General features: G+C 45.2%; 1 protein-coding gene across 3 annotated transcripts in view; it reads right to left on the bottom strand.

The window, feature by feature from the left end:
* Positions 1 to 6,937: 6,937 nt before the first annotated feature.
* Positions 6,938 to 27,047, bottom strand: part of DACH2 (dachshund family transcription factor 2) — a 506,599-nt gene continuing 486,489 nt past the window's right edge. For all 3 annotated transcript variants that reach the window (XM_060249310.1, XM_060249311.1, XM_060249312.1), the window contains 2 exons: positions 26,616 to 26,681; positions 6,938 to 7,904 (listed from right to left, as the gene is read on the bottom strand). In XM_060249310.1, coding sequence (XP_060105293.1) covers positions 7,867 to 7,904; positions 26,616 to 26,681 — 104 coding nt within the window. In that variant the 3' untranslated portion in view covers positions 6,938 to 7,866. The remainder of the gene's footprint in view (positions 7,905 to 26,615; positions 26,682 to 27,047) is intronic.

Here is a 27,047-nt window from a genome sequence, read left to right as displayed (position 1 = left end):
AATTTGGAACCCACTGTATCTATGGATAGAAAGTGTGGGAATTGAATTGAGAAACTTGAATCTATGTTTTGGTAACCCCCCTTAGGCTCTTGGTGATGGGGTGGGCAGGGTGGTGGGGGTGTGTTGTTTGTTTCAAGGTATTCTATATCTGAATCAATTTAAGATCATAACTATTCTGTACCATATATAAGTTTCAATAAAAATTTACGGAAAAAAAACCAAAAAAACCCAAATGAGTTTGACACCCCCGGGGTTTTTCAGAAGTAGTTTGCCATTGCCTGCCTCTGCTTGGTCTTCCTTCTAGCCAAGCCAGGTTTCACAGCTGCACTTCAAAGCAGACGAAAAAATTTAAAGCATGCTTAAGGTGTCTCTTCAGGGGTCATTTTATAGAAAAAGAGGGGTCAGAGCTAAAGGTAGTCCCCTGTGCAAACACCAGTCATTTTCAACTCTGGGGTGACGTTGCTTTCACAACATTTTCATGGCAGACTTTTTACGGGGTGGTTTACCATTGCCTTCCCCAGTCATCTACACTTCCCCCCCAGCAAGCTGGGTACTCATTTTACCGACCTTGGAAGGATGGAAGGCTGAGTCAACCTGGAGCTGGCTACCTGAACCAGCTTCCGTTGGGATCAAACTCAGGTCATGAGCAGAGGGCTCTGACTGCAGTACTGCAGCTTTACCACTCTGAGCCACGACTGGTGTTTGCACAGGGGACTACCTGTAGCTCTGACCCCTCTTTTTCTATTAAATGATTCCCAAAGAGACACATTTTATAAAAGAGGGGCCAGAGCTCATTAGCACACCTCATTTGCATATGACACACACATTTGCATATGCCACACACATTTGCATATGACATCACCGGAAGGTGTACTACATTACGTCAGCTCAGCATCTACCTTAAAATGCTTCTTGAATTAGAATGGTCAGAATAAAACCTGACTCCCATCATACTTTTAAAATGACTTTCTCCTATGTGGCCACAGTGGCTCGATGAAGATTTCTATCTGTTTGCTTTGTATATTTTGGTTATTTTCCCATTTTTTTTCTGGGGGAAAATATTAGAAAGTTTGTTAAGTCATAGAATTCAGCAAAATTCGCACAGGCGGTGTAATGCCCATGTGCTTTTGATTTCAACAGGCAAAATACAAGTTTGTGAAAAGAAAGCAGGTTTTATTTACCCAACAGAGATTGATTTCGCACTAAGGCTTGTTCTGGGTGGAGAGCCCTTTTGCTCCAAGCACTTCTTTTGGTTTCTGCATAAGCTGCCCCAGAGCTGTGAGTTGGCACACCGCTTTTCCACAGCAAGCAAGATCCTCTGACAAGCAGTTTCTGCATGCTGCGGAAAATCTATTTTTTCCCAACAATGATGTCCCCCTTGGTTGCTTTAGTAAAGGCAGGCCAGACAGACACAATTTGGGTAGCCCCCCCCCTCCAATAAAGCTCAAAGTAACCCAGAAGGACATTTTCAATAGCAGCACTTGCATGTGCTGTGAGTAGGGTTGCCAAGTCCAATTCAAGAAATATCTGGGGACTTTGGGGGTGGAGCCAGGGGACTTTGGGGGTAGAGCCAGGAGACGTTGGGGGTGGAGCCAGGAGCAAGGGTGTGACAAGCATAATTGAACTCCAAAGGGAGTTCTGGCCATCACATTTAAAGGGACCATACACCTTTTTAAATGCCTTCTTTCCATAGGAAATAATGAAGGATAGGGGCACCTTCTTTTGGGGCTCATAGAATTGGACCCCCAGGTCAAATCTTTTTGAAACTTGGGGAGTATTTTGGGGAGAGGCACTGGATGCTCTACTGAAAATGTGGTGCCTCTATCTCAAAAAATAGCCCCCCCCCCCGAGCCCCAGATACCCATGGATCAATTTTTCATTATTTCCTATGGGAATAAATCTCCATAGGGAATAATAGCATTCCCAGCAGACATTTCCCTCCTTTCCCCCCGCTTTCTGATGACCCTGAAGTGGGGGGATGGCCTCCAAACTGGGGGAGCCCTGCCCCCACCTGGGGATTGGCAACCCTAGCTGTGAGGGTTGGGGAGAGGAGAGCTAAGACCCCTTTCTCCAATGCTGCAGCTTTGGCCCACATTAGGCTCCTCTGTGGCTGCTTTTTATTTAGGATTAAACACCACATGGGCAGTACCAGTCATGGAACTCCACCATCCCATTGGCATCCATTAAGCACAAGCAGGCTTCCCCATTCAGGTCAACTGTCGCCCATTCATCTCTTTACCCATTCCGAGCAGCTGCTAAACATTGCCCTTAACATTGTTTAGCCTGGAGAAGAGGCGGCTGAGAGATGATCTGATCACCATCTTCAAGTACTTGAAGGGCTGTCATCTAGAAGATGGTGAGGAATTGTTTTCTGTGGCCCTGGAAGGTAGGACCAGAACCAATGGGTTGAAATTAAATCAAAAGTTTCCGGCTCAACATTAGGAAGAACTTCTTGACCATTAGAGCGGTTCCTCAGTGGAACAGGCTTCCTCGGGAGGTGGTGGGCTCTCCTTCCTTGGAGGTTTTTAAACAGAGGCTAGATGGCCATCTGACAGCAATGAAGATCCTGTGAATTTAGGAGGACGTGTTTGTGAGTTTCTCCTCCCCTGCTGTAGTTCACCTGGCTAAGTTTTAGGTACCATCAGCAATCTTTTAAAATCCCCCCTAGACACTTCGCTAATTTCTCTTACCTTCTTTGCTGAGCCTTGTTATGGATACTTCCATTTTTAGCTGGTTTTGTTGCGTTGGTTGGTCTGTTCCTTTTGCATTATGTTTTTCATTGTTCTTCTTCTTCAATTGTCCTTGAGAGCCAGTTTGGTATAGCGTTTAAGTGTGTAGACTCTTATCTGGGAGAACTGGGCTTGATTCCCCACTCCTTCACATGTGACTGATCTTGGGTCAGTCATGACTGTCAGAGGCTGTTCCTCTCAAGGGTAGTTTCTGTCAGAGCTCTCAGCCCCGCCTACTTCACAGGGTGTCTGTTGTGGGGAGGGGAAGGGAAAGGAGATTGTAAACTGCTCTGAGACGCCTCCGGGTAGCGAAGGGTGGGCTATAAATCCAGTCTTTTCTTCTTCTTGGCTGGTTACAGACGAGTGGTTTAAGCTGCCCCAGGGATGGCAGGTGAGTGCCCCCCAAAAGCGTGTCTACACACGCACATCTACCTGCCGTCCCCATCCTGCCCCTGAGCTGATCTTGACTTACCGGGAGCAGGCTTAAAAAGGAACCACTTTCAAAGTTGTACCTTTCCACTGGGGCACTTCCAAGGCACTTCCCCAGCCATCTGGATGGCTAAGAAGCACCCAGGATGTGCCTGGGTAGCTATGGATGGGGCACATGAGTCCTCTGGATGCTCCCCAGGGTGCCCGCAACCTTTTCCTCTTCCATGGGCTGTCAGGATGCGCCTGGGTGCTCCTTTTCCAAGTGACTCACTTTCGGGTCACCTTGATGCTGCCTGGAGCTGCCCATCCGTAAGCAGTCCTTGTGTTTTTGTTGTTAGTATTGTGACAGTGTTTTAATGAGAGTGGAAGCCCCTGTCCATTTTTATGAATGGCTGACAAATTTGTAGTGAATTTGGATTTGCAGGAAAGCAGCTGTCAAGGGGATTCATAAGAGTTTGGACGACTAGACTATCAATATTTCTTTCAAATGGTAAAGGTAGTCCCCTGTGCAAGCACCAGTTGTTTTCGACTCTGGGGTGATGTTGCTTTCACAACGTTTTCACGGCAGACTTTTTATGGGGTAGTTTGCCATTGCCTTCCCCAGTCCTTTACACTTTCCCCCCAGCAAGCTGTGTACTCATTTTACCGACCTTGGAAGGATGGAAGGATGAGTCAATCTTGAACTGGCTACCTGAACCCAGCTTCTGCCGGGATCGAACTCAGGTCATGAGCAGAGCTTAGGATTGCAGTACTGCAGCTTCACCACTCTGCGCCACAGGGCTCCTCGATATTTCTTAGGGGGGGGGCGTTATTTTATTTATTTTATCATATTTGTATCCTGCCCTCCCCAAACGAGCTCAGGGCGGCTAACAACAGTTAAAACAACATAAAAATTAAAAACAGATATACAATAAAAGTCATTTCATACAATTTACAGTCCACAAAAATCCAAGGTGGGTATTGATATTGCTAGATGGTATTTAGTGCTTTACACTTATATTGGAATCAGTTAAAGTTGTCGATGCTGTGGAAAGGTGGTCGCCCCCCCCCCCCATTGAAAGCTAAACAGTTCAGTCTTGCAGGCCCTGCAGAACTGTGGCAGGTCCCACAGGGCCATGATGTTTTCAGGGAGGGCATTCCACAAGGTGGGGGCTGCTACCAAAAAGGCTCTTTTGGCCTAGGGATCATAAGGAGATTTTGGGAACCTGAATGCAGTGCTCTCTGGGGCTTATATGGGGAAAGGTGGTCCCAAAGGTAGACAGGTTGCAGGCCATATAGTGCTTTAAAGGTCATGACAAGCACCTTAAAGTGAATCTGGAATGCTACTGGCGACTAGTGCAGCGTTTCTAGTGCAGGTTGAATGTGCTCCTGTAAAGGTAGCTCCAATAACAACCTGGCTGCCATGTTTTGCACCAGTCACAGCTTCCGAATTTGGGTCAAGGGCAGCCGCATGTAGTGGGCGTTACAGTAGTCTATTCTCGAGGTGACTGTCGCGTGGATCACTGTTGCCAAGTCGCTGCGCTCCAGGTATGGAACCAGCTGCCTTATCCCGCCTAAGATTATAGAATGAGAATTTGGCAGTGGCTGCTACCTGGGCCTCCATTGTCAATTAGCAGCCCTAAGCTCTTGACCTTAGAAGCCGGTGCTAAAGGCACCCCATCAAAGGTCAGCAAAGGGATCCCTCTTCCCAGGCCATCGCGGCTTAGGCACAGAACCTCCATTTTCACTGGATTCAATTTCAGTTGACTCTGCCTGAGCTGTTTCACCATGGCTTGCAATGCCAGGTCCAGATCTTCCAGGGTGCAGCTGGACCAGCCTCCCATCAATAGATAGAGCTGAGTGTCATCCGCATATTGATGGCATCCCAGTCCATATCTACGGACAATCCGGGCAACGGAGCACATGTAGATGTTAAACAACATCAGGGAGAGAACCACCCCCTGGGGCACACCACGTACAAATGGGTGCCTCTGGGACAATTGCTCTCCTATAGTCACCCTTTGTTCCTCGCCTTCGAAAAAAGAGGTAAGCCATTGAAGGGCAGACTCCTGAATCCCCTTGTCGGCGAGGCGGTGAGACAGTAGCTGGTGGTCGACTGTGTCAAATGCAGCCGACAGATCTAACAACAGCACTGCCAAGCCGCCCCAATTCAGATGTCTCAGGAGATCATCCATGAGGTCGACCATGGCCTGGGTGGAAGCCGGATTGAAATGGGTCTAACACAGAAGCGTCATCCAAAACCCCCTGTAACTGTACTACCACTGCCCTCTCAATACTTTATCCCAAAAGGGCAAGTGACACCGGCCGATAGTTCGCCAATACGGCTGGGTCCAAAGATGGTTTTTTGAGGGGTGTGGGGAAGGTCCCTTCCATCAAGGACCTGTTGATAATCTCCTGAAATGAGACCCGTAAGTCCATCTGGCAAGCAGGTATCAGCCAAGGCGGACACAGGTCTAGATCGCAAGTAGTGAGACACACAGTACAGAGGACTTTGTCAACTTCCCCCAGGCTGAGTGGAGCGAGTGGTATTCATAAACAGCCACCCCCTCCCTTGAAAGGGGAGAGGTATTTTTAGCAGGGTACCCTGAGGTGCAAATTAGAACTTTTTGCAAAGATTCTGGGTTTGGCAAAGCACAATTTGGCTACCATGTTCATGCTAATTCATAACAGGATGTCTTCAAGGATGCTAGGTACATCCTTGCTGCCCAGCTGACTTTCCAGTAAAATGTTCATTTAGGACAATGTGGTTCAATTACAATATTTGCAGGATTCTGAAAAAGCAGGTTTCTGTCTTTTAGAATGGATGTGCTTTGATTAGGAAGAAAAACTGACACAGGCATACATGTACAGCCTCTTCTGGATGAGGCTGTCCTTCCATAAAAATGATATAGAAGTTTGGCATACTTCTGAACTTCTCATTTTCCCTGGATAAACAGGCAGCAATGGTTAAGAGTGTGTTTTAGCTGTCGCAGCTGCTTCCTGGAACAGGTGACCTAACCAGCATTGCACATGTTTTGGGAATATTCAGACTAGCCTGCTCTTACAGCCAGTTTGGTGTAGTGGTGAAGTGTGTGAATTCTTATCTGGGAGAACTGGGTTTGATTCCCCACTCCTCCACTTGCAGTTGCTGGAATGGCCTTGGATCAGCCACAGTTCTCGTAGGAGTTGTCCTGGAAAAGGCAGCTTCTGCGAGAGCTCTCTCAGCCCCACCCACCTCAAAGGCAGCGTGCCTTCTAGACTAAGTTAGTGTGAGGTAGCTCATAGATTTTTAGCCTTCAGCTCACAGGTTTTTGGCTTAGCTCAGGAAGAATGACCCCAGAGCACAATAATGTATGCAGCAGCTCGCAGTTTTAATGTCAGTAGCTCACAAAGTAGAATTTTTGCTCACAAGAGTGCAGCTTAGAGGGAACATTGCTCACAGGGTGTCTGTTGTGGGGAGGGAAGGGAAGGTAAAGGAGGTTGTAAGACGCTCTGAGATATATTCAGAGTGTAGGGTGGGGTATAAATCCAATATCATCATCATCTAATATGGTCTGTGTCCTTCCATCAAAGATGGTTCATAAATCTTCACCAGTTACAAAATGCAGCAACTGGCACGGTAAAAAATATCCATCTTGTGTCTACTTCAGGGAAGACTTGGTTTTTAGGGATGGTAGGATGAGGCTGAGATCACATTCTCCAGGAGTGGTTGTGGCAGTAAACAAACTGTGTATCCTCCAAATACCACGGAGGCCGCCTTTCCAAAAACATTCTCTTTCATCAGTAAAGGAATAAACCCATTTCCAAAGTCAAACAAAATGTTTTTAATACTGTAGTTTTTAGCAAGAACATTTTAACAAAGAATGTGTACTTTTAACTTAATATGGTACAACAGAGAAACTATACTTTTAAAGTTTCCATTATCTAACATTCTACCGTATATTCACTCTTTTCCGTCTCATTTTAAAAGATCCAAAAAGCCAAGCGGAACTGAGATTTTTTTTTTTAAAAAAACATTGATTGATAGTCCCCTTCATACATCAGCTAATTGGGGGGGGGGGGGGGGGGGGAGGTCCGTTCGTTCACACTCTCAAATTGGTCATTTACGGAAAGGACTTTTTTTTTTACATCATCATGTTAAAAAATGTACACACTGTTTCTCTCCAAAACGTAATATATATTGAGTTCAGCTTCAGTAAACAAAGCTTAAAATTTATAAACACAATTGAAACAGCCCCACGTCGGACAGTTTCAGTGATAAAACTGGGCATGTTGCGTGAACAAGCCAGCGAGAACCTTTATGTTCATTGTGCCGTAGCTATAGTGTCATAGCTAATTTGTTGACCAAAGAAACAAAAATGTTAGTTGTTCTTTTGGGAAAATCATTCCTGTATGTGCTTAAAAATACTAAAAAACTTTTACTCTCTCTCCCTCTCCATCCTCCGGAACCTAAAAGGATCTGTCGCGACAGTGTTTGGTTTGGTTCGGCAAAGTTCACGAGAAGCCTTAGCAATCTGAAATTTCGGCAGTTCTCGAGACAGGAACAGCCAACGGCTTGAAATCGTCCAGGTTTTCAATGCTACCAATCCTGTTCTTCCCACAGCACTGAAGGCATCAAAGGTTAGAAGGGACTTCCTTTCATGAATTATATAGTCTTCGAATAGTGATCATTTTATATATATTTATATTTATATATATATATTTTCCCCCCCATTCATAATAAGTGTCTTCAGTACATAATGGTAGGTTTGATGTATGTTCTGTTTTCTGGAGAGAGAAACAAAGAGAAAAGAACACAAATAGTAATTCCATATATTACATTTTCATATTTTACAATTCTGAATTTAAATTGTTATTTATGACTTTTGCAAATGTTGCATATTTTAATAATTACAGGATATTCTCAGTTGGCTAGCACAGGGCGTTAGACAGTAGGAACAAGGTAAGATGGCCAAGAGCTGAGCTGGCTAGGTAAGAGCACCTTCTTCTGCCCGCTAATGGAAAGAAGCCTTGCAAATCTATGGGAGCCAGTTTGGTTTAGTGCAGGGGGTGGCCAACGGTAGCTCTCCAGATTTTTTTGCCTACAACTCCCATCAGCCCCAGCCATTGGCCATGCTGTCTGTGGCTGATGGGAGTTGTAGGCAAAAAACATCTGGAGCGCTACTGTTGGCCACCCCTGGTGTAGTGGTTAAGTGCGTGGACTCTTGTCTGGGAGAACCGGGTTTGATTCCCCACTCCTCCACTTGCAGTTGCTGGAATGGCCTTGAGTCAGCCATAGCTCTCGCAGGAGTTGTCCATGAAAGGGCAGTTGCTGTGTCTCAGCCCCACCCACCTCACAGGATGTCTGTTGTGGTGGTGGGGAAGTAAAGGAGATTGTGAGCCATTCTGAGACTCAGATTCAGAGTATAGGGCGGGATGAAAATCCAATATCATCATCATCTTCTCGTAAGACCGTAGTTCCTTGCATGGCATCTCTGGGCCAAACTTCATGTTACCTTTTCCCATGCATTTTCATGTGTTCCCCACGGCCACACAATAGATGTGCAAACCTCTTTCTTTTTTAAAAAATGGGAGAGGGGAGCCCAAGCAGTTTTGGAATGGTGTCATAGAGGGGAGGAAGAGCTCCTACCTCTCCTCGCAAGCTGTTTTCTTGAGTGAAAACTGAGTGTGGGAGGTGTTATTTTGCCAATTTTGCTGTTCCACATGCCAATTTTGCTGTTCCACAGATACCCCACATGGAGCAGCCAAACTGCCGGGGGATGGAGGGGAAGACAGGAGTGCCCCCTCCTGTGGTGGCATTCCAAGGCTTTTTGGGTTTTCCTCCTTTCAAATAAGTAGTTCCCTGAAGCTGCTGTGCAGCTATGAGGAGCATGTGCAAACACATGGAGATGTGTGGAAAAGGCAGTGGCTCTCTGTGCGATAACGAAAAGCACTACAAGCTTCTAATCTCCTTGCCTGGCCCTGCTGTCTATGTGATAATGGAAAGAGGCCTCGCCTGCCTCCCACAAGGCTATAGCTCCTTTCCAAGTTAATAAAAGTTAGGACTGCAAGGTTTCGTCAATGACTGGGTTAAATTAATCAATTAAAAACATCTGATTGATTTAAAAGGTGCCATGATTAAATCTAATAATAATTTTAAAATGTAAAATTATTTTAATAAGGCACTTAGAAAAAAAAAACTGCAGCTGGCAAATGCCACTGAAGACGGAGCGTTTCATCCTGCAAGTGGGGGTGGGGGGAGAAATGGCTCTTCCAAGATACTGCGGCTGTGACACGAGCCTGCATGATCTAAAAGCAAAGCATTGTTTTTCCCTTATGCAAATACATGCAAATTGAATCCATTAATCTACGAAAACTAATAGAATGAATTAAGGTTTCTTTAATTGAGTGACAACCCTAATCAAAATAAAACTTTTGCTAAATCAACGCCCCAAATTGCTCTGGTGATACCATCAGAGCTCAGCGCGAGACCTTCTGCCTGCATGCTGAGAGAGGGCTAAGTTCAAGACGGAAATGGAATTTTTATTCTTAAAAAGGACCCACATTTCCCGTTCATCTTTACAACAGCACACTTATTTGATCATCTGCTTCTTGCCCAGGTTTAGGATTATAAGAACATAAGAGAAGCCATGTTGGATCAGGCCAACGGCCCATCCTGTCCAACACTCTGTGTCACACAGTGGCCAAAAAGCCAGGTGCCATCAGGAGGTCCATCAGTCCATCAGCTAGGACACTAGAAGCCCTCCCACTGTGCCCCCCATGCACCAAGAATACAGAGCATCACTGCCCCAGAGAGTTTCAATAATAAGCTCTAGCTAATAGCCACTGATGGACCTCTGCTCCATGTGCTTATCCATTCCCCTCTTGAAGCTATCTATGTTGGCAGCCGTCATCACCTCATGTGGTAGTGCATTCCAAGTGTTAATCACCCTTTAGGTGAAGAAGTACTTCCTTTTATCCGTTCTAACCTGACTGCTCAGCAATTTCATGGAATGTCTATGAGTTCTTGTATTGTGAGAAAGGGAGAAAAGTCCTTCTTTCTCTACCTTCTCTATCCCATACATAATCTTGTAAACCTCTATAATGTCATCCCTGAGCTGACGTTTCTCCAAGCTAAAGAGCCCCAAGCGTTTTAACCTTTCTTCATAGGGAAAGTGTTCAAACCCTTTAATCATTCTAGTTGCCCTTTTCTGCACTTTTCCCAATGTTATAATATCTTTTTTGAGGTGCGGTGACCAGAATTGGACACATGACTCCAAATGAAGCCGCACCATCCATTTATCTAGGAGCATTATGATATTAGCTGATTTGTTTTCAATTCCCTTCCTAATAATTATGAGCCAGTGGGGTACTGTGAGGTCTGAGTACTGGAGCAGAATGGGGGGCCCTAGGTTCAGATGACCACTTGGCTATGACCTCCACCAACTTTGGGCCAATCACCCACTCAATATGCCTCGCAAAGCTAAGCCTACTGCTGGCTGGGGCTGATGGGAGTTGTAGGCAAAAAAAAATCTGGAGAGCTACCATTGGCCATCCCTGGCATATAGATTGGAGGAAGACCATAGAGAGGCCAGAAGCGTACTGGGTGCGTGAAGTGCCATGAAGCTGCTTCTGACTTACCGTAACCCTCTGAATTAATGACTTCCAAAATTGGCTGTCATTAACAGCCTTGCTCAGGTCTTGAAAACTTGAGGGCCCTTGAAGCTGCCTTGACTCTCACTCCATCTCATATTGGGCCTTCCTCTTTTTCTGCTGCCTTCAACTTTTCCTACCTTTTCCTTCAACTTTTCCAGTGAGTCATAATGTGACCCAAGTATGATAGTCTTGGTTTGGTCATTTTAGCTTCTCAGGAGGGTTCAGGCTTGACTTGATCTAGAAGGGGGTTATGCAGCGGCAAATCGGTTGGCCACTGAACAACATGGGTGGCGTCTCTGTGGGAGCATGAAAACAAACTCCTGCCAGAGTGGCATGGGGGGGGGGGGGGAGAACGCAGAGCTCCATGTACAATGGCCTGAATTTTTTTTTTAAAATATTTGTATTTCCTCAATACAGTCACGTTAAACAAAATTTTATGAAACAAATCGAATTTATTATTTGAAGCAACAAGCCTTAGAAAGGTGCAGATTCAAAGATAACCATATGTAATTCGTCCACAAAAATCGGTCTTCTTCCTTAGCTGCGTGAATAACTTCTTGGAAGCAAAATAAACACTAGCGTGACAGGATTAACTGGTTTAATTTCCTGTTTCGCTCCGATGCTTTATCCCAGCAACAGCTTACTTCCAAGTCCTGAAGGTCTCTGTTGTACACCTTCCCCCCTCTACTCCACTTACTGTGTGACTCTTTTGCTTGCTTCTGCCAGAGTGGCAGCAGTGAGTGCTTAGGGAACAGTGGGGAGCAGCATCCCCATGTGAGTGACTGTTGCTTTTGCCCCCCCCATGCACCTGTGCACAAAAATACAGACGCAGGGGCAATGGTGCTAGGAGCCCTGCTGCTCAGAAGCCTCTCCTCCCCACCCCTCTTTTCTCTTTCACCATCAACCTATGCTAAAGCATGGCTCAGCAGCAAAACTGGAAAAAGCCCAGGGTGTGAAACATAGAAGCTGGTGATCCTGTGCCAATTTGAATGTGGAGCTTAGCTCTACCTGCTTCCCATTGTGGCGACAGGTGTGGCATCCAGAAAGGTGGTCTTCCCTTGCTGCCACCCCTTTTGAGCCAGATCAAAGTAGGTTTATTTTTAAATCTGGTTTAAAGGAAAAAATCCAGAGTGCATCATACTCAGAATGAGCACAGTGTTGTCTGGATCTTCTCATTTCATTTGGGGGCTTTCTGGATTCCAGGCGGGGGAAATTGTGTGTGGAGCCAGCTGTATCACACATATGGTTCAACTGCAAGAGTGCATGCCCCAAGACTGCATTAAAAACCAGTGCTTCCCTAAGAGAAGGGGGAGTCATTTGTTTCAGAATACCTCTGCCCCACTCTGGCATTCATTACCTGACAAAGTTAAAGGGGTAAAACCCGTTTCTACTATCTTAAAATAAATCTTGCAAAGATGCTGGTTTTTAAGGAGGGGTGGCGGAGAGCATTCAGATAATACAGAGTTGAAGCAAACACAAATCTACCTGCCTGTTAGCCAGAGAAAGGATCTAAAATTCCAAGAGTTGTACCAGCAGCTCTCAACATAGAAGGCTGCAGTAAAACGATCGTCCCGAACAGCATGTGCACAGTGCCGACATGCCTCCCGTTCCTGTTTTACATCTGCCAATATTGAATCTTCACAAAGAAAGAAGCCATATTGACCCACTAACAGACACAGATCCTTCCAGCCATCGCCAAGTTTTGCCACATTTCAATTTCAAAATGCATTTCAGCCATAATATGAGTGATTTATCATTTCACGGGAGCTGTCAAAGTAAACTCCTAGATAAAACAAAAACATCTGGAACCATAAACAGGCGAGTGCGGGAGCTGAATTTTAATCCGCATCCAGCATGTTCACTTCATTACAAACAGGAAGCGGCTAATTAGTAATTGAACGTTTCATGTTTTTAAGAGGGCTTGTGCTCTCCAAACAGAGATGATCTAATACGGAGCCTGGATGTAAACATGAATCGAGATCTTGCCAGAGGAATGTTTAGGAGCCTGGGAAACTCCAACTAAAAGAGTGGTAGACAAACTGTGATTTACATTGCATTTTAGAGCTCTGAATTCGAAGAAGAAAAAAGAGGAGGAGGAGAAGACGACTGCAGATTTATACCTCACCCTTCACTCTGAATCAGAGACTCAGAGTGGCTTACAATTTCCTATATCTTCTCCCCCCACAACAAACACCCTGTGAGGTGGGTGGGGCTGAGAGGGCTCTCACAGCACCTGCCCTTTCAAGGACAACTCTGAGATAGCTGCGGCTAACCCAAGGCCATTCCAGCAGGTGCAAGTGGAGGAGTGGGGAATCAAACCCAGTTCTCCCAGATAAGAGTCCGCGCACTTAACCACTACACCAAAGACAAGACAAGAGTGTGTGTATCTTGCTTGGAAGGGGCCACAGCTCAGTGGTAGCTGATGGTCCCAAGTCCAATCCCCAGCATCCCCAGTTAAAGGATCTTAGGAGATGCTGGGAAAGGCCTTCTTCTGCTTAAAACTTTGGAGAACCACTGCTGGTCTGATTAGACAAAACCCAAGCAAGATGGAGCAATGTATTGACTTGCTCGAAGGCAACTATTAACAGATGAAATTAGGGACATTCCTATGTATTTGAAGTCAAAAATAGTCACGGGCCAAGGACAGGGCCTAGTGGGTCACAGGTCAAACACAGGGTTCAAGAGGCAGGAAAAATTTCAACCATGAACCCTTTTTGAGAAGAGAGTCTGACATTGTAGATTGTTCAGTGTTATGAGCAATTAAGTACACAAAGGCAGACAAAGAGTTAGGCAGTCACAAGATGTTTAAAATTAACATCTATGTGAAGAAGGGAGGGTAGGATATAAATAGCATTGAAGTTTTGGATGTGATTAACTTTTGTTTTGCATTACTGAGAAAAGCTCTGTGTTCCCCCTTCATAGCACTCAAATAACATATGAAGACTTGTGACTTGGTCAAGTTGTAGGAGACCAGGGTCACTAGAATGCTCCCCACTCCAGCAGCCTTGTTTTGGGGCACCATTTCTCTTCTGTCAACACAGAACAATTGAGGGATCTTCTGCACAGGTTTCAGATGGCTACATGTTCGCGGAACACATTTGTGAACAGCAGCGACTGAAGTGTTATTCATTTGAATTATTTCACATCCTGCCTTTCTGCTCAAAAGACGCATGAAAGCTAGCTTACCAGGAAAATAAAAATCAAAGCGGTCAACAATTTTTTTTTCAAAAACCCAATACTTCAACTAGCAGATGGGCCATAAAACGCTGGGGTGGCCAGTGCTGTCACATCACACCTGATTTATGGTGACCCCCATAGAAGAAGATGATGATATTGGATTTATATCCCACCCTCCACTCAGAGTCTCAGAGTGGCTCACAATCTCCTTTCCCTTCCTCCCCCACAACAGACCCCCCCTGTGAGGTGGGTGGGGCTGAGAGGGCTCTCACAGCAGCTGCCCTTTCAAGGACAACCTCTGCCAGAGCTATGGCTGACCCAAGGCCATGCCAGCAGCTGCAAGTGGAGGAGTGGAGAATCAAACCTGGTTCTCCCAGACAAGAGTCTGCACACTTAACCACCACACCAGACTGGCTCTCCATAGGGTTCTTAAGGCAAGAGAACTTCAGACGGTCAGTGGTTTGCCATTGCCTGCCTCCATGTCAGAATCCTGGTATTCCTTGGATTTCGCCTATCCAAATACTAGCCAGGGCCGACCCTGCTTAGCTTCTGAGATCTGATGAGATCAGGCTAGCCTGGACTATCCAGGTCAGGGCATAAGATGCTACTAGTGCACAGATTCGGCAGACTAAAACATCTGGCAAACAAATTAACACTGGAAAGCAGAGCGGCATAAAATAACACAGCAATTACAGTCAACTAAAAAGGATACTTTAAGAGAAGCATGAAAAATTGCTTTAAAACCCAGTGCTTTATCTGCATTGGGTTTTAAAAGCAATTTTTCATATTTAATCGTTCATACATTAACTTAACCTTAGTTTATGTTTTCTGTGTTGGGCATTTCCTTTCCTTTCCTCCAATGAAAGCTCTATGATACCATGATCTTGAGCAGCGAATAATTGTTAACAATGCTCCCTCTAAGCTGCAGAGTAATAATGTTCCCTCTAAGCTGCAAAAATTCTACTTTGTGAGCTGCTGGTATTAAAGTTGTGAGCTACTGGCAATAAAGTTGTGAGCTACTGCATAAGTTAGTGTGCTCTGGGGCCATCCTTTCTGAGTGAAGACAAAAATGTGTGAGCTGGAGGCTAAAATCTGTGAGCTAGCTCACACTAACTCAGCTCCGAGGGAATACTGCTTATCACCCAATAGACAAAAGGAGTAAAAGATTTTTGCAACTGCTAAAGTTCTTTTTGGATCCCTGTCAATAAGTAGATATGTGACTACTACTAGGGCATAAGACTGTACTGGCAAACACAGTAAAATATAATGCCTCCTGAGATTAGCATACAAAGAACATTCCAAAAGAATATGAGCAATTATGTCCATCTTACCTAAGGAATGGGGCAGGTTGGTTCTGAATAAGGCAAACCTATGAACCTTCACTTCATAACTGCCAAGGAGTGGGTGTTTAGTCTGGCCAGGATGAATGCTCTTAAAAGGCTTTGGGAAGTCAACAGATAGGTACAGGAGGGAAGAGGTTTCAAATGAGGGATACAAAAAAATTGGGATGAAAAGGTATGGCATGTTCTACAAGCAGAGCTTTGGCGATCGATTAATCTTCCACAATTTCTCATCAAAAGCAAATGCTGCACAAAAGCCAAGGTCTTGGATCGTGTCCACATTAAGGCCAAGAGCCAGGAGTTTCTCAAAGATAGCCTTAAACCATATTGACCTATTAGGGTCCTTGGGCTTTTCTAAAACTTATATTAGGCCCTGGGGGCCATCCCAGAAAAAGCCCCAACTTGAGTGCCCAATGGCCTTTCCGATAATGCAAGTTTTTGCAACGGGGCACCACCAGCCAATCTTAAAAAATCTCGAATGTGAACTGGTAGTTCCATCTCAGACTTCTGCTGGTTCGTTCACACGTGCAAGTCACCATCACTTGATGGTTCTCTCATCACAGGATTAAATACCTGCATGAACAAGCTCTATGGTATGTTAGTTTATCAAATTCTCCTCCTTCCTTTCCCAGCAGCTAAGAAAATTAAACTTGTTGGAAACTGGTTAGGAAGAAAATATGACAGGGTCAAAAATTCAGCTCACATGGAATTCTCCGTACCTATCGATGTTTCCATTTTATAGCATTTTTACTGTATTACATAGTCAAGATTTTAAATAAATCTTTGGGCCATAAACGTATTCTTTTATTAGGTTTATCCCATAATCAAATATTCATTTATGTGAGCTTCGTTCTATTAAAAAATGAAATTAGACAAAGGTGAGCCAAACTGTGGATTTACAGTACTTTAAAGCATAATTTAATTCTCCAGGGATAATATTGACAATATAAAAGGGTATAAATGATATTCCCTAACACTAAAATATGCTTATGAGCCCCCAGTGCATGATAGGCGGTTTTACAACCTACCGTGAAATGCATGACTGCCTTAATAAGCAAGACATTTAGAAAAGGGTTTTTTCATACCCACTACATTGTGTAACATGAATAAAGATCTCACAGTTTCGCCTGTGAGCCAAATCCTACGTTAATGATGGTAATTTCCCTTTCGGATGATATTTTCTTTCCTAACAGGGTAGTTATTACATGGCATAGACGTCTCCCTCTGCTCTGTATCTGGTATCATGGAAGAGAAAGCGGCACACTAATTTCGTAGGCAGGAACCCTAATCTTCAGCATATGGCTCCAGCGGCAGACGGGACTCGTTCGATGTCGCCCAACAGAGGTCTGTACGCTGAACTGGCATGGCAGAAGCGGGCATATCACATGCACCTCTGGCGTGTCAGTCCTCCCAACTCCAAGCAGGCCTCCTGTGGACTAATCTATGTTTAGGAAATGTACGTGGAACAGCCCTCTCAGGACTACAGTCAGTTTGGTGTAGTGGTTACACACAGGAACACAGTTCTGGCTGGCTTGGCATCAGGGGATGTGGCCTAATATGCAAATGAGTTCCTGCTGGACTTTTTCTACAGAAAAGGTCCTGGTCATTAGCAATCTATAATAGGGGGAAAGGAGGGGGCTCAGGGGATTATCCTCGTTAGTAGATCAGAGGTGTCAGATTTGGCCAGTCCCAGACTCTAATCTGGGAGAACCGGGGTCGATTCCCGCTCCTCCACATGCACCTGCGGGAATGACCTTGGGTCAGGCATAACTCCTTCAGAGTAATTCCTCTCAAGAGTAATTCTCAAAAGAGTCCCACCTGCCTCACAGGATGTCTGTTGTGGGGAGGGGAAGGGAAAGGAGATTGTAAACTGCTCTGAGAGTCCAAGTGAAGGGTGGGGTATAAATCCAATCTCCTCTTTTTCCTTATGCGGTTGAATGGAGATCTCATTTCAGTGGTTGCTCATGTTAGAAACAAACCACCAAACAAGCCCTTTGTCTGCAGAAAGCGGCTGTCAAGCCCACAATAGGGACAGTGGATTCTGCTCCCATTGCTGCTCTGAGCAGCCATGGGAAAAAATTTAAATCGCACCCCCGATACTGCCATGTTACCTCAGACAAAGAATTGGACGTGATATGGTGTCGGTCTAGAAATTGGCACAAACTCTATAATAAAATAAGAGTTTCTAGAAATTCCTAGAGTTACCTTTGTCACCTCAATTTTTTTTTTTAAACCAGTAGTTATATGACACCACATCCAGCATCGCTCCCCACCCACTGGGTACCAGGCACTGCCTGGCTACCCTAAATTTGCAAGTTGATCTTCATTATGTTGTATGCTAATTTGCTTTCTGTGTATGGACTGGTGAAATGCATTTCATTGTATATGAGGAAATGTGCCTGTGCATGAAAGCTCATACCTCGAATAAAAAATTTGTTGGCCTTAAAGGTGACACTGGACTCAAACTTTGCTCTGCTGCTTCAGACCAACAAGGCTACCCACCTGGATCTATTCCCAGGTTACTGAAAAGTTAATCTTTTCCTTCAGCATGCTAGTTTTTACAAAGAAACACTTAAAACTGAGCAGCACAAAAGGCCAAATGACATGATGTGGATATTGCCGAACTTTATTAATTTAGAATTCAAGGTGGGGGAAGGGGGGAGAAAAATTCAAGCGACTGCATTTTTGAAAGCTTTCCATTCTGAAACCAAATCCACAGGGCCTGTAGGACCGAACTATTCAAACTCGCCTTTAATGGATAGGATGAGGTGGCTATTACCTTCAGCATCGACAATCTCACTGAACTAATATAATGGAAATCAGGAGCTTATGAACATATGAAACTGCCTTATACTGAATCAGACCCTCAGTCCATCAAAGTCAGTATTGTCTACTCAGACTGGCAGCGGCTCTCCAGGGTCTCAAGCTGAGGTTTTTCACGCCTATTGGCCTGGACCCTTTTTAGTTGGAGAGGCTGGGGATTGAACCTGGGGCCTTCTGCTTACCAAGCAGATGCTCTACCACTGAGCCATCGTCCCTCCCTATAGCTTGCCACCTTGGATTTTTAATGTTTGGAAATTTATGGAAATGTTTTTATATATTAAATTTTAATATGTTTATAAATTGCTAATGTTTTTAAACTGTTGTCAGCTGCCCTGAGCCTGTCGGGGGAGGGAGGGATATAAATCTGATAAATAAAAATCCTGCACATATCAAATTGGGACAATGGGGGAGAAGAAAGGCCTAGACATCTTCCTAAGAGGCTGGTGGTCTATGGTCAGGAAGGAGCTTTTTTAAAAAGCAAGGATTACATACAATTATGCAGTCTCTCACCTACCATCCTGAAGTCATTCTAGCTAAGACAGCTGTACCATGTGTATCATTTGAATGACTAGATCGCCTTTGTAAGAAATTTTATAGCACCATTTTAAGTTTTAAATTTATAAATCCTTTTATATGTGTTTTTGCTTTTAAAATCATAAGGTATTGTTATTGTTGTGTTATGATTGTGATCCGCCCAGAGTCCATGTGTGGAGTGGGCAGCATACAAATTTAAGGTAAATAAATAAATTAAATAAATTAATAGGACAGTGATTTTTGATGGGGAGGGGGGTGTCATATGCCCCCCAAGCGGCCATCTTCAAATTTTGGGACATATTCATAATTTTGGGCAGGGCTTTTTTTGTAGCAGAAACTCCTTTGCATATTAGGCCACACACCCCTGATGTAGCCAATCCTCCAAGAGCTTACAGGGCTCTTCGTACAGGGCCTACTGTAAGCTCTTGGAGGATTGGCTACATCAGAGGTGTGTGGCCTAATACGCAAAGGAGTTCCTGCCACAAAAAAAGCCCTGACTTTGGGGGAGCATTCAGGGATTAAGACAGCCCTTGCTCTCCAGTTGCAATGGCTTTGGATCACGAGTAAAGTTGAGTTGTTTTATGCTATTCATCCTACCCTGAGGATAAAATCTTAGACCCCCAATTTCTTCCTCAGGAGCAGAAGTTCTCTGGGTGACTTTGGCCCAGTCACAAGGTTACCTTCCCTTCAGGGTGGTTGTGAGGATAAAAAGAAGCAGAGGTCCATCAGTGGCTATTAGCCACAGTGTATTGTTGGAACTTTCTGTCTGGGGCAGTGACCCTCTGTATTCTTGGTGCTTGGGAGGGGCAACAATGTGAGGACTTCTAGTGTCCTGGCCTCACTGATGGACCTTCTGATGGCACCTGGGTTTTGATGGACCTTCTGATGGCACCTGGATGGGCCATTGGCTTGATCCAACATGGCTTCTCTTATGTTCTTATGAGGAGAGAAGAAGGGTGTAAGCTGCTTTGGCTGTGAGGCAGTGTGGTGGACTAGGCCTGGGGAGAGTTGGTTTGCTCAACCTTGAAGCTCAATGGACTCAGAACCTGTGTCACTGTGCTTTGGATGGCACCACATCCTCCAAAAGAGGAGAGTGCAAAAGTAGGCTTGAAACTCAACATCAAAAAAACTAAGATTATGGCATCCGGCCCCATCACTCCTTGGCAAATAGAAGGGGAAGACATGGAAGTAGTGACAGACTTCACATTTCTGGGATCCAAGATCACTGCAGATGGTGACTGTAGCCATGAAATTAAAAGATGTTTGCTCCTTTGGAGGACAGCTATGGTGAACCCAGGCAGTGTAATAAAAAGCAGAGACATCACCCTGCCAACAAAAGTCCGTATATTCAAAGTGATGGTATTCCCAGTAGTGATGTATGGCTGTGAGAGTTGGACCATAAGGAAGGCTGAGTGCAGAAGAATAGATACTTTTGAGCTGTGGTGCTGGAGAAGAATCCTGAGAGTCCCTTGGACTGCAAGACGATCCAGTCAGTCAGTCCTAAGGGAAATCAACCCAGACTGTTCCCTGGAAGGTCAGATGCTGAAGCGCAAATACTTTGGCCACCAAATGAGAAGGGAGCACTCACTGGAGAAGACCCTGATGCTGGGAAAGACAGAAGGCAAAAGAAGAAGGGGACGGCAAAAGATGAGATGGCTGAACACAAATTTGAGCAGACTTCAGAGGATGGTGGAAGACAGGAGGGCCTGGCGTGACTTGGTCCATGGGGTCGCCAAGAGTCGGACTCGACTGTGCGTCTGAACAAGGTCATGAAACTTAACCTGGGGCCAGCTGTTCTCTCAGCCTAACCTACGTTATGAGTTTGTTGTCATGATAAAATGGAGAAAGGGAGAAGCGTGGCTCGGATCCTAAGCAGAGCGAATGGCTTTGCACTTAAGGAAGGCAACTTCCCGGCTATATTCTGAGCTCCTGTTGGTCACTGGACAGTGTGTGTGTGTGTGGGGCAAACTTGAAGTTTGAAGCAGGGGGGTGGGGGTGGGAATTAGCAAAGCCCACTTTTCTCTCCGCCCCAGCCATTCCACTGAAGAGCTGCTGCTGTGCACACAGAATGGCCTCATCCAGATCCAAGACCACACAACCTGACCACAGCGCCACGTCCAAATGAAAAGCAGACCAACAGAAGTTAGTACACAAACTCTGCATCTCTGTCAAACAGCAAGAAACCATTTACCATGAGATTTTTGATACTCCCGGCTCCGTCAAGAAAGTGGCAGGATGGGTTACTGTGCTCTCGAATGCTACAGGGTGCTCTCTTTCCACATGCCCGCTGAAAAATGATCGATGATTTCTAGCCAAATCCAGGCACAGCATAGTACTTTCACAGCACCATCCTAAACAGAGTCCTCCCCTTGTCAGCCTTGAAGCTCAATGGATTTAGAGCCTGTGTCGCTGTGCTTTGGATGGCCCCGTAAGTCACCACATCCTCCAAAAGGCCACAGAGGCAAACAGTGACTGGCCAAGTCTGACACCTCTGATCTGCCACCAAGGATCTGAGCACCCTCCTTCTTCCACATTATATGTTGCTATTGACCAGGGCTTTTCACATGCACAGTTTAGGGGGAACAGTGCATGGCCCCTTTATATTAATCTGTGCTCATTTACAGGCATAGGCCTTAGAGATGCAGATGAGCAAATGTACCAGTTCATACAAACCCCAAGTTTGAAGAGACAGCTCCAAAAGGGTAAAAACAGAAACCAGACAATTGGTACATCAGGAGCATATGGCTTGCTGCTGACTTCTAACACACATTTGCATATCAGCCCACAACCCCAACATCGCCATTGTTCCATACAGGGCTTTTTTGCAGGAAAAGCCCAGCAGGAACTAATTTGCATATCAGGCCACACGCCCCCAACATTACCATTGTTCCACACAGGGATATTTTTTGTAGGAAACACCCAGCAGGAACTCATTTGCATATCAGGCCAAACCCCCCAACATCACCATTGTTCCACATGGGAGTATTTTGTAGGAAAAGCTCAACAGGAACTTATTTGCATATTAGGCCACACCCTGACGTCCAGGCAGCCGGAACTGCATTCCTGTGTGTTCCTGCTAAAAAAAAGCCCTGCTAATAGCTCTTCTATGGCTACAGGTTCTACAAGCAGCCTGTCCTGCCAAGAAGATATTTGTGCTTTTAGTTAAAGATATGCCAGAAAACCAGAATGTATCTGTTACAGTGGCTGAAAAGGAGTCACCAGTAAAGCGAAGGGACAGGCAGCACACACCTGCATGGCAATGTTCCCTCTAATTTCTTTCCCCCTATTGAGAGGAGCAGGTCACATCCTGAGCAGAATAGAACTGCTGTAATCTTACAACGGGCAACAGGCAGTGCAAAACCCGGCACGGCTCCAGATTGCTGCTGACCCTCACGGGGTAGTGGTCAAGAGCAGTGGACTCTAATCTGGAGAACTGGGTTGGATTCTTCACACCTCTGCATGAATCCAGCTGGGTGACCTTGGGTCAGTCACAGTTCTCTCAGAGCTCTCTCAGCCCTACCTGCCTCACAGAGTGTCTGTTGCGGGGAGAGGAAGGGAAGGAGATCGTAAGCCACTTTGAGACTCCTTCAGTTAGTGAAGAACGGAGTATAAAAACCTACTCTTCTTCTTCCTGTGTTAATAAGTGGCCACTCACATGCACAGCTTAGAGGGAACTCTGCATGGCCCTTTATATTAATCTGTGCACATTTGCAGGCATAGGCCTTAGAGATGCAGACCAGCAAATGTACCAGTTCATACAAACCCCAAGTAAACCAGAGACCAGGACAGGGCTGGATCTAGGGAAGGGCAGAGGGGGCACTTGCCCTGGGCGCCGCCAGAGGAGGGACGCCAAATTGGGTATGGAGTCCATTCTACTCTATGGGCCCATTAGATAGATAGATAGATAGATAGATAGATAGATAGATAGATAGATAGATAGATAGATAGATAGATAGATAGATAGATAGATAGATAGATAGATAGATATATTGTATTGTTCTCAAAAAAAGGAAAATGAGAGCAACGAAATGAGGTGCTCTTCCACAAACATACCAACACATCAACACTAAAGAAAAAACATATACATAAACCATTTAAATACATCTAAAACAAATAACCATTCATAGCCCTGCATTTAGCCTAACCACAGAACTTGGATAGAAGCTGCCCTTAAATCTATTTGTCTTAGCCTTCAACACTTTATATCGTCTGCCCGATGGTAAGATCTCAAATAGCAAGTGGCCCGGATGTGAAGGGTCCTTTAAGATAATTTGTATCTTCCTTTTACATCCCATATTATACAGATCCACCAATGAGAATAGAATGGGCACACAAGGGAGCGCCATTTTTTAATTTTGCCCCCCTTCAAAAAAACATGCAGATCCGGTCCTGACCAGAAAATTGGTACGTCAGGAGCATATGGCTTGCTGCTGACTTCTAGCATGCATGTTCAAACTTTCAGCAACTGAAATCCGGCAAGCGCTTAACATTTGACCAGATCGCACCTTACACTTGCCGCCTCTTTGGTTTTTCTTTACAAAACCATGCCTTGACTCATCTGTATTATTTACAGAAGATCCTAAACCTTCAAGGAACAGGAGATGGAAGGTCAAATGGTGGGTGAATTCTGTCCTTCTTGGTACCTGCTGCCTCTCGGCAGGGAAATATCATCATACACAAAAAGTTAACTAAGGTATAAACATGCAAAAGGAGACGTCTCTCCGCGATCATAAAATGATGTTATTTTCTGTTCAGCAGTTCATGTTACTGCTGTTCATGCTAATTAATTAAAGGAGCTGTTGCTGTAATGTGCAAACAGGGAATCTGAGAAACTGAGAGGGCTTTTAGGTCTCCGAGTGAAGTTAAGTCAATCTGGGCGCGAGCAATCAAATGTAATGAAATCGCATGTCAGTGCTAAGCTTGCAAAAACTGTGAAGTTTGACTGGGGAGTAAAAGGATTATAATTAGATTTCCAATAGGATAATAACTAAATGGCAGAAAGCAGTAAAGAGAAAATATTACTTTGTTAGCTAATGGTGCTGCTGTTCGGCTCGGGGTTTTTTCTTTTTTATCAGTGCCGCTTGTAGTTGTGCTAATTTAATTTGCTTTTATCAGCAAAAAAAAAAAAAAGAGAGAGAGGCACCACTCGAATGGTACTTGAATGTCATTTGCAAAAATCATTGATCTGAAGGTGCACTTAATGACACCCAGTATGTTTGTTTTATGGGAAACGGAGATTGGTTGATAAAAAAAAAAACTTCCGGATGCTGGTCACCAGCGTGGCCCCCACAAGTGAGTTACAGCTATCAAAACAGAAGAGAACTCCAAACGGGCAGCTTTCTCAAAGTCTGACAGCCTAACTGCCTACTGGGCAACCTGCAATACTCTAGTCATGAAAGAAGGAATCCAGGATGGCGCTCTAGGCATGCAGGTGAAGACGCACTAGCTCCGGGTCTGGAAGATCTAGAAGTGATTCTCTAGTGTGATTTTTAAATGACTAAATAGCACCGTTGGAGGGTTCACGTTCAGATGAGAGCTGTGGTGTTTTCACTTCTTTCCCCAAGCTCTATTTTCTTGACTTCAAAGACTCTCTGGAGTCACGGTCTGTCACTTGGGGGTGTGTGTGGAAATACATACAGGCAGCTCTGATCTTTTTCACAAGCTTCTTTACGACAATGGCCATTAAAAAACATTAAGCAAGGTAAAAGAAGTCTGCCTCACTATCGTAAAGCAATGCTTCCCCCTTCCCCTCCATTCAGCAGCTTATGTTACTGCCGCTCATGCTAATTAATAAGCTAACAGTGCTTGGCATTATGTGTGAAAGGAAAGGAAAGGTCCCCTGTGCAAACACCAGTCGTTTCCGACTCTGGGGTGACATTGCTTTCACATTTTCACGGCAGACTTTTATACAGGGTGGTTTGCCATTGCCTTCCCCAGTCATCTACACTTTCCCTTCAGCAAGCTCGAGCCGGCTACCTGAAAATCCAGCTTCTACCAGGAATCGAACTCAGGTTGTGAGCAGAGCTTAGGACTGCAGTACTGCAGCTTTAACACTCTACGCCAGACAAAACCTTGGGTTCTGATGGCCTGGTTTGCGCTGCAGAACTACAGCTCTGCTGTTCCATGCTGCCTCGAGGGGGTCACAGAATTGATTCATCCTCAGTGTTAAAAAAATGTCTTGCATGTAGAAAATTGGATGTCGAGGGGAAAAATTCTAGTGTAGCTGTCTTCTTGACATGCTTGTTTCCCATGTAGGAGGAATTTTTTTGTATGGAGGAATGTTTAATGTTATGAACTCTCATCTGCTATGTGAAGTTTGTCAGCCCAGATAGTTCTCCCCATTTCAGTGAGAACAACCAAGACGCTGTTATGATCTCAGTCACATGCTCATGACAATTTTTTTTCAGGGGCCTATGTGCTCATAGAAAGCACTTGTCCACAGTATAGATGCAGGCCAGTTTTACACCAGCCAGATTCTCATGGCTTCCCTCAAAGGATTCTGGGACTTGTAGTTTGTTGAGGGGGCCGAGAATGTCATCTTCTAGAGTGCCGCAATCCTTACTACACTCAGCCTTAGTCTCTGATGTTCTCCTGTTGGCCAGCCTATGCATGAAGACGACTTCAAACCCAACACTTGGGACTGCCTCTGTAGGAGACTTCCTGATGACAGCTATGACATATTCCCTTGGACAACGGCTGCCCATACTTTTTGCCATAGATGCTTCAAGCGATTCCAAATGCTGGGAATAAAAGCCGCTTGTGGACTGTTTGACTTTTGCCCAGGGCTTTTTTTTTTTCTAGCAGGAACTCCTTTGCATATTAGGCCACACACACCCTTTTATAGCCAAGGGCTTTTAGTACAGGGCCTACTGTAAGCTCTTGGAGGACTGGCTACATCAGGAGGGTGTGGCCTAATATAATATGGAAAGGAAAGGAGTTCCTGCTACAAAAAAGGCTGCTTTTGCCACACTGTGGACCAACTTCTGAGATACTGCCAAAGATGTAAGTAATATCCTTTATGATATATTGTTGAAGGCTTTCATGGCCGGAATCCTTTGGTTGTTGTGAATTTTCCAGGCTGTATGGCCATGGTCTTGGCATTGTGAGCCCTGACATTTTGCCAGCAACTGTGACTGGCATCCTCAGAAGTGTAACCCAGAAAAATGCCCTTTGGGGGGAAATTAAGAAGAAGTTGGTAGGCAGGTAATTTAGAACATAAGAGAAGCCATGTTGGATCAGGCCAATGGCCCATCCAGTCCAACACTCTGTATCACACAGTGGCAAAAAACACCCCCAAAAAACAACCCAGGCACCATCTACTATATCATCCAAAGCCGGCTCGCCCACTAGGCAAACTAGGCGGTTGCCTAGGGCACTGGGAGGGTGGGGGCACCGAATTGGGCTCCCCCCCTCCCGGTGCCCCAGGCAAGCGCCTAGTTTGCCTGCCTCCTCCTCCCACCTGCTGGCGCTCACCCCTCCTTTCCCTTCTCTTTCTGTCCCTTCACTTCCCCCCCGGCGTGATCAGAGCACGCCGTGCCTGGGCCCTGCCGGCCGCAATGCAGTATGCATCTTATCTTTTGAAGGACGTGCTGGAGAAGGCTTGGCTCCCCCTCCCTTCTGGTTCTGGAAAGGAGGTGAGAGAAGCCTCCAGCGCGTTCTTTGAAAGATAAGATACACGTCACGTTGCAGCCAGTATGGCTCAGGCACGGTGCACTCTGATCGCATGGGGAGGGAGGCGATGGGAAGGGAAGGAGGGGGCAGGCATGTGCGCAGCTTGGCGCGGCGCCCTCAGGGGGGTGAGACGGAGTATGACGCTGTGCTGCAGTGCTGTGGAGGGACAGCAGCAGGGGGGCACCTGCCTGGGGTGCCATGTCCCCTTGGGCCGGAACTGACACCATCTATATCTACTCAGGCAGGTGGGGTAGGGCCGAGTCATTATCTTGTGGAACCTATATGCATTATACCATACCTTGCATTGCTGCACTGTCATGTTGGGTTCCATTGTGTTCTACTTCCATATCTGGGATTCCAGCATCTGCAAAATGGAAGCAAAAAACATGTACACAATTGCCCATCTCTAGATATATCAGAAGGATGCACTGTTTTGCTCTTCTATGTTTTTGGAATCTACAACGAACATTTTTAGATACAGTTAGTTTAGCATCATTACTTCTGACTTATTTTTATATGCGCGTTTGACTGTAATGGCCTTTTGCTACAGACAATAAATTCTATTTGTACCTTTGCTGTATTATAACCCTCAGCTGGTACAGGACTGGCTCATTTGTGGATGCCGTTAACTGCATTTGTGGCCTAGAATGGATCCACCAAGTTCTATGTCATTATTATTATTATTATTAATTGAATTTGATGAATTGCCCTATCCCAGCTAGTGCCAGGC

This window comes from Heteronotia binoei, chromosome 11, assembly GCF_032191835.1.
Source record: "Heteronotia binoei isolate CCM8104 ecotype False Entrance Well chromosome 11, APGP_CSIRO_Hbin_v1, whole genome shotgun sequence".
NCBI lineage: Eukaryota > Metazoa > Chordata > Lepidosauria > Squamata > Gekkonidae > Heteronotia > Heteronotia binoei.
Note: the sequence above shows the minus strand (reverse complement) of the source record. Positions and strands in the feature narration are given on the sequence as shown.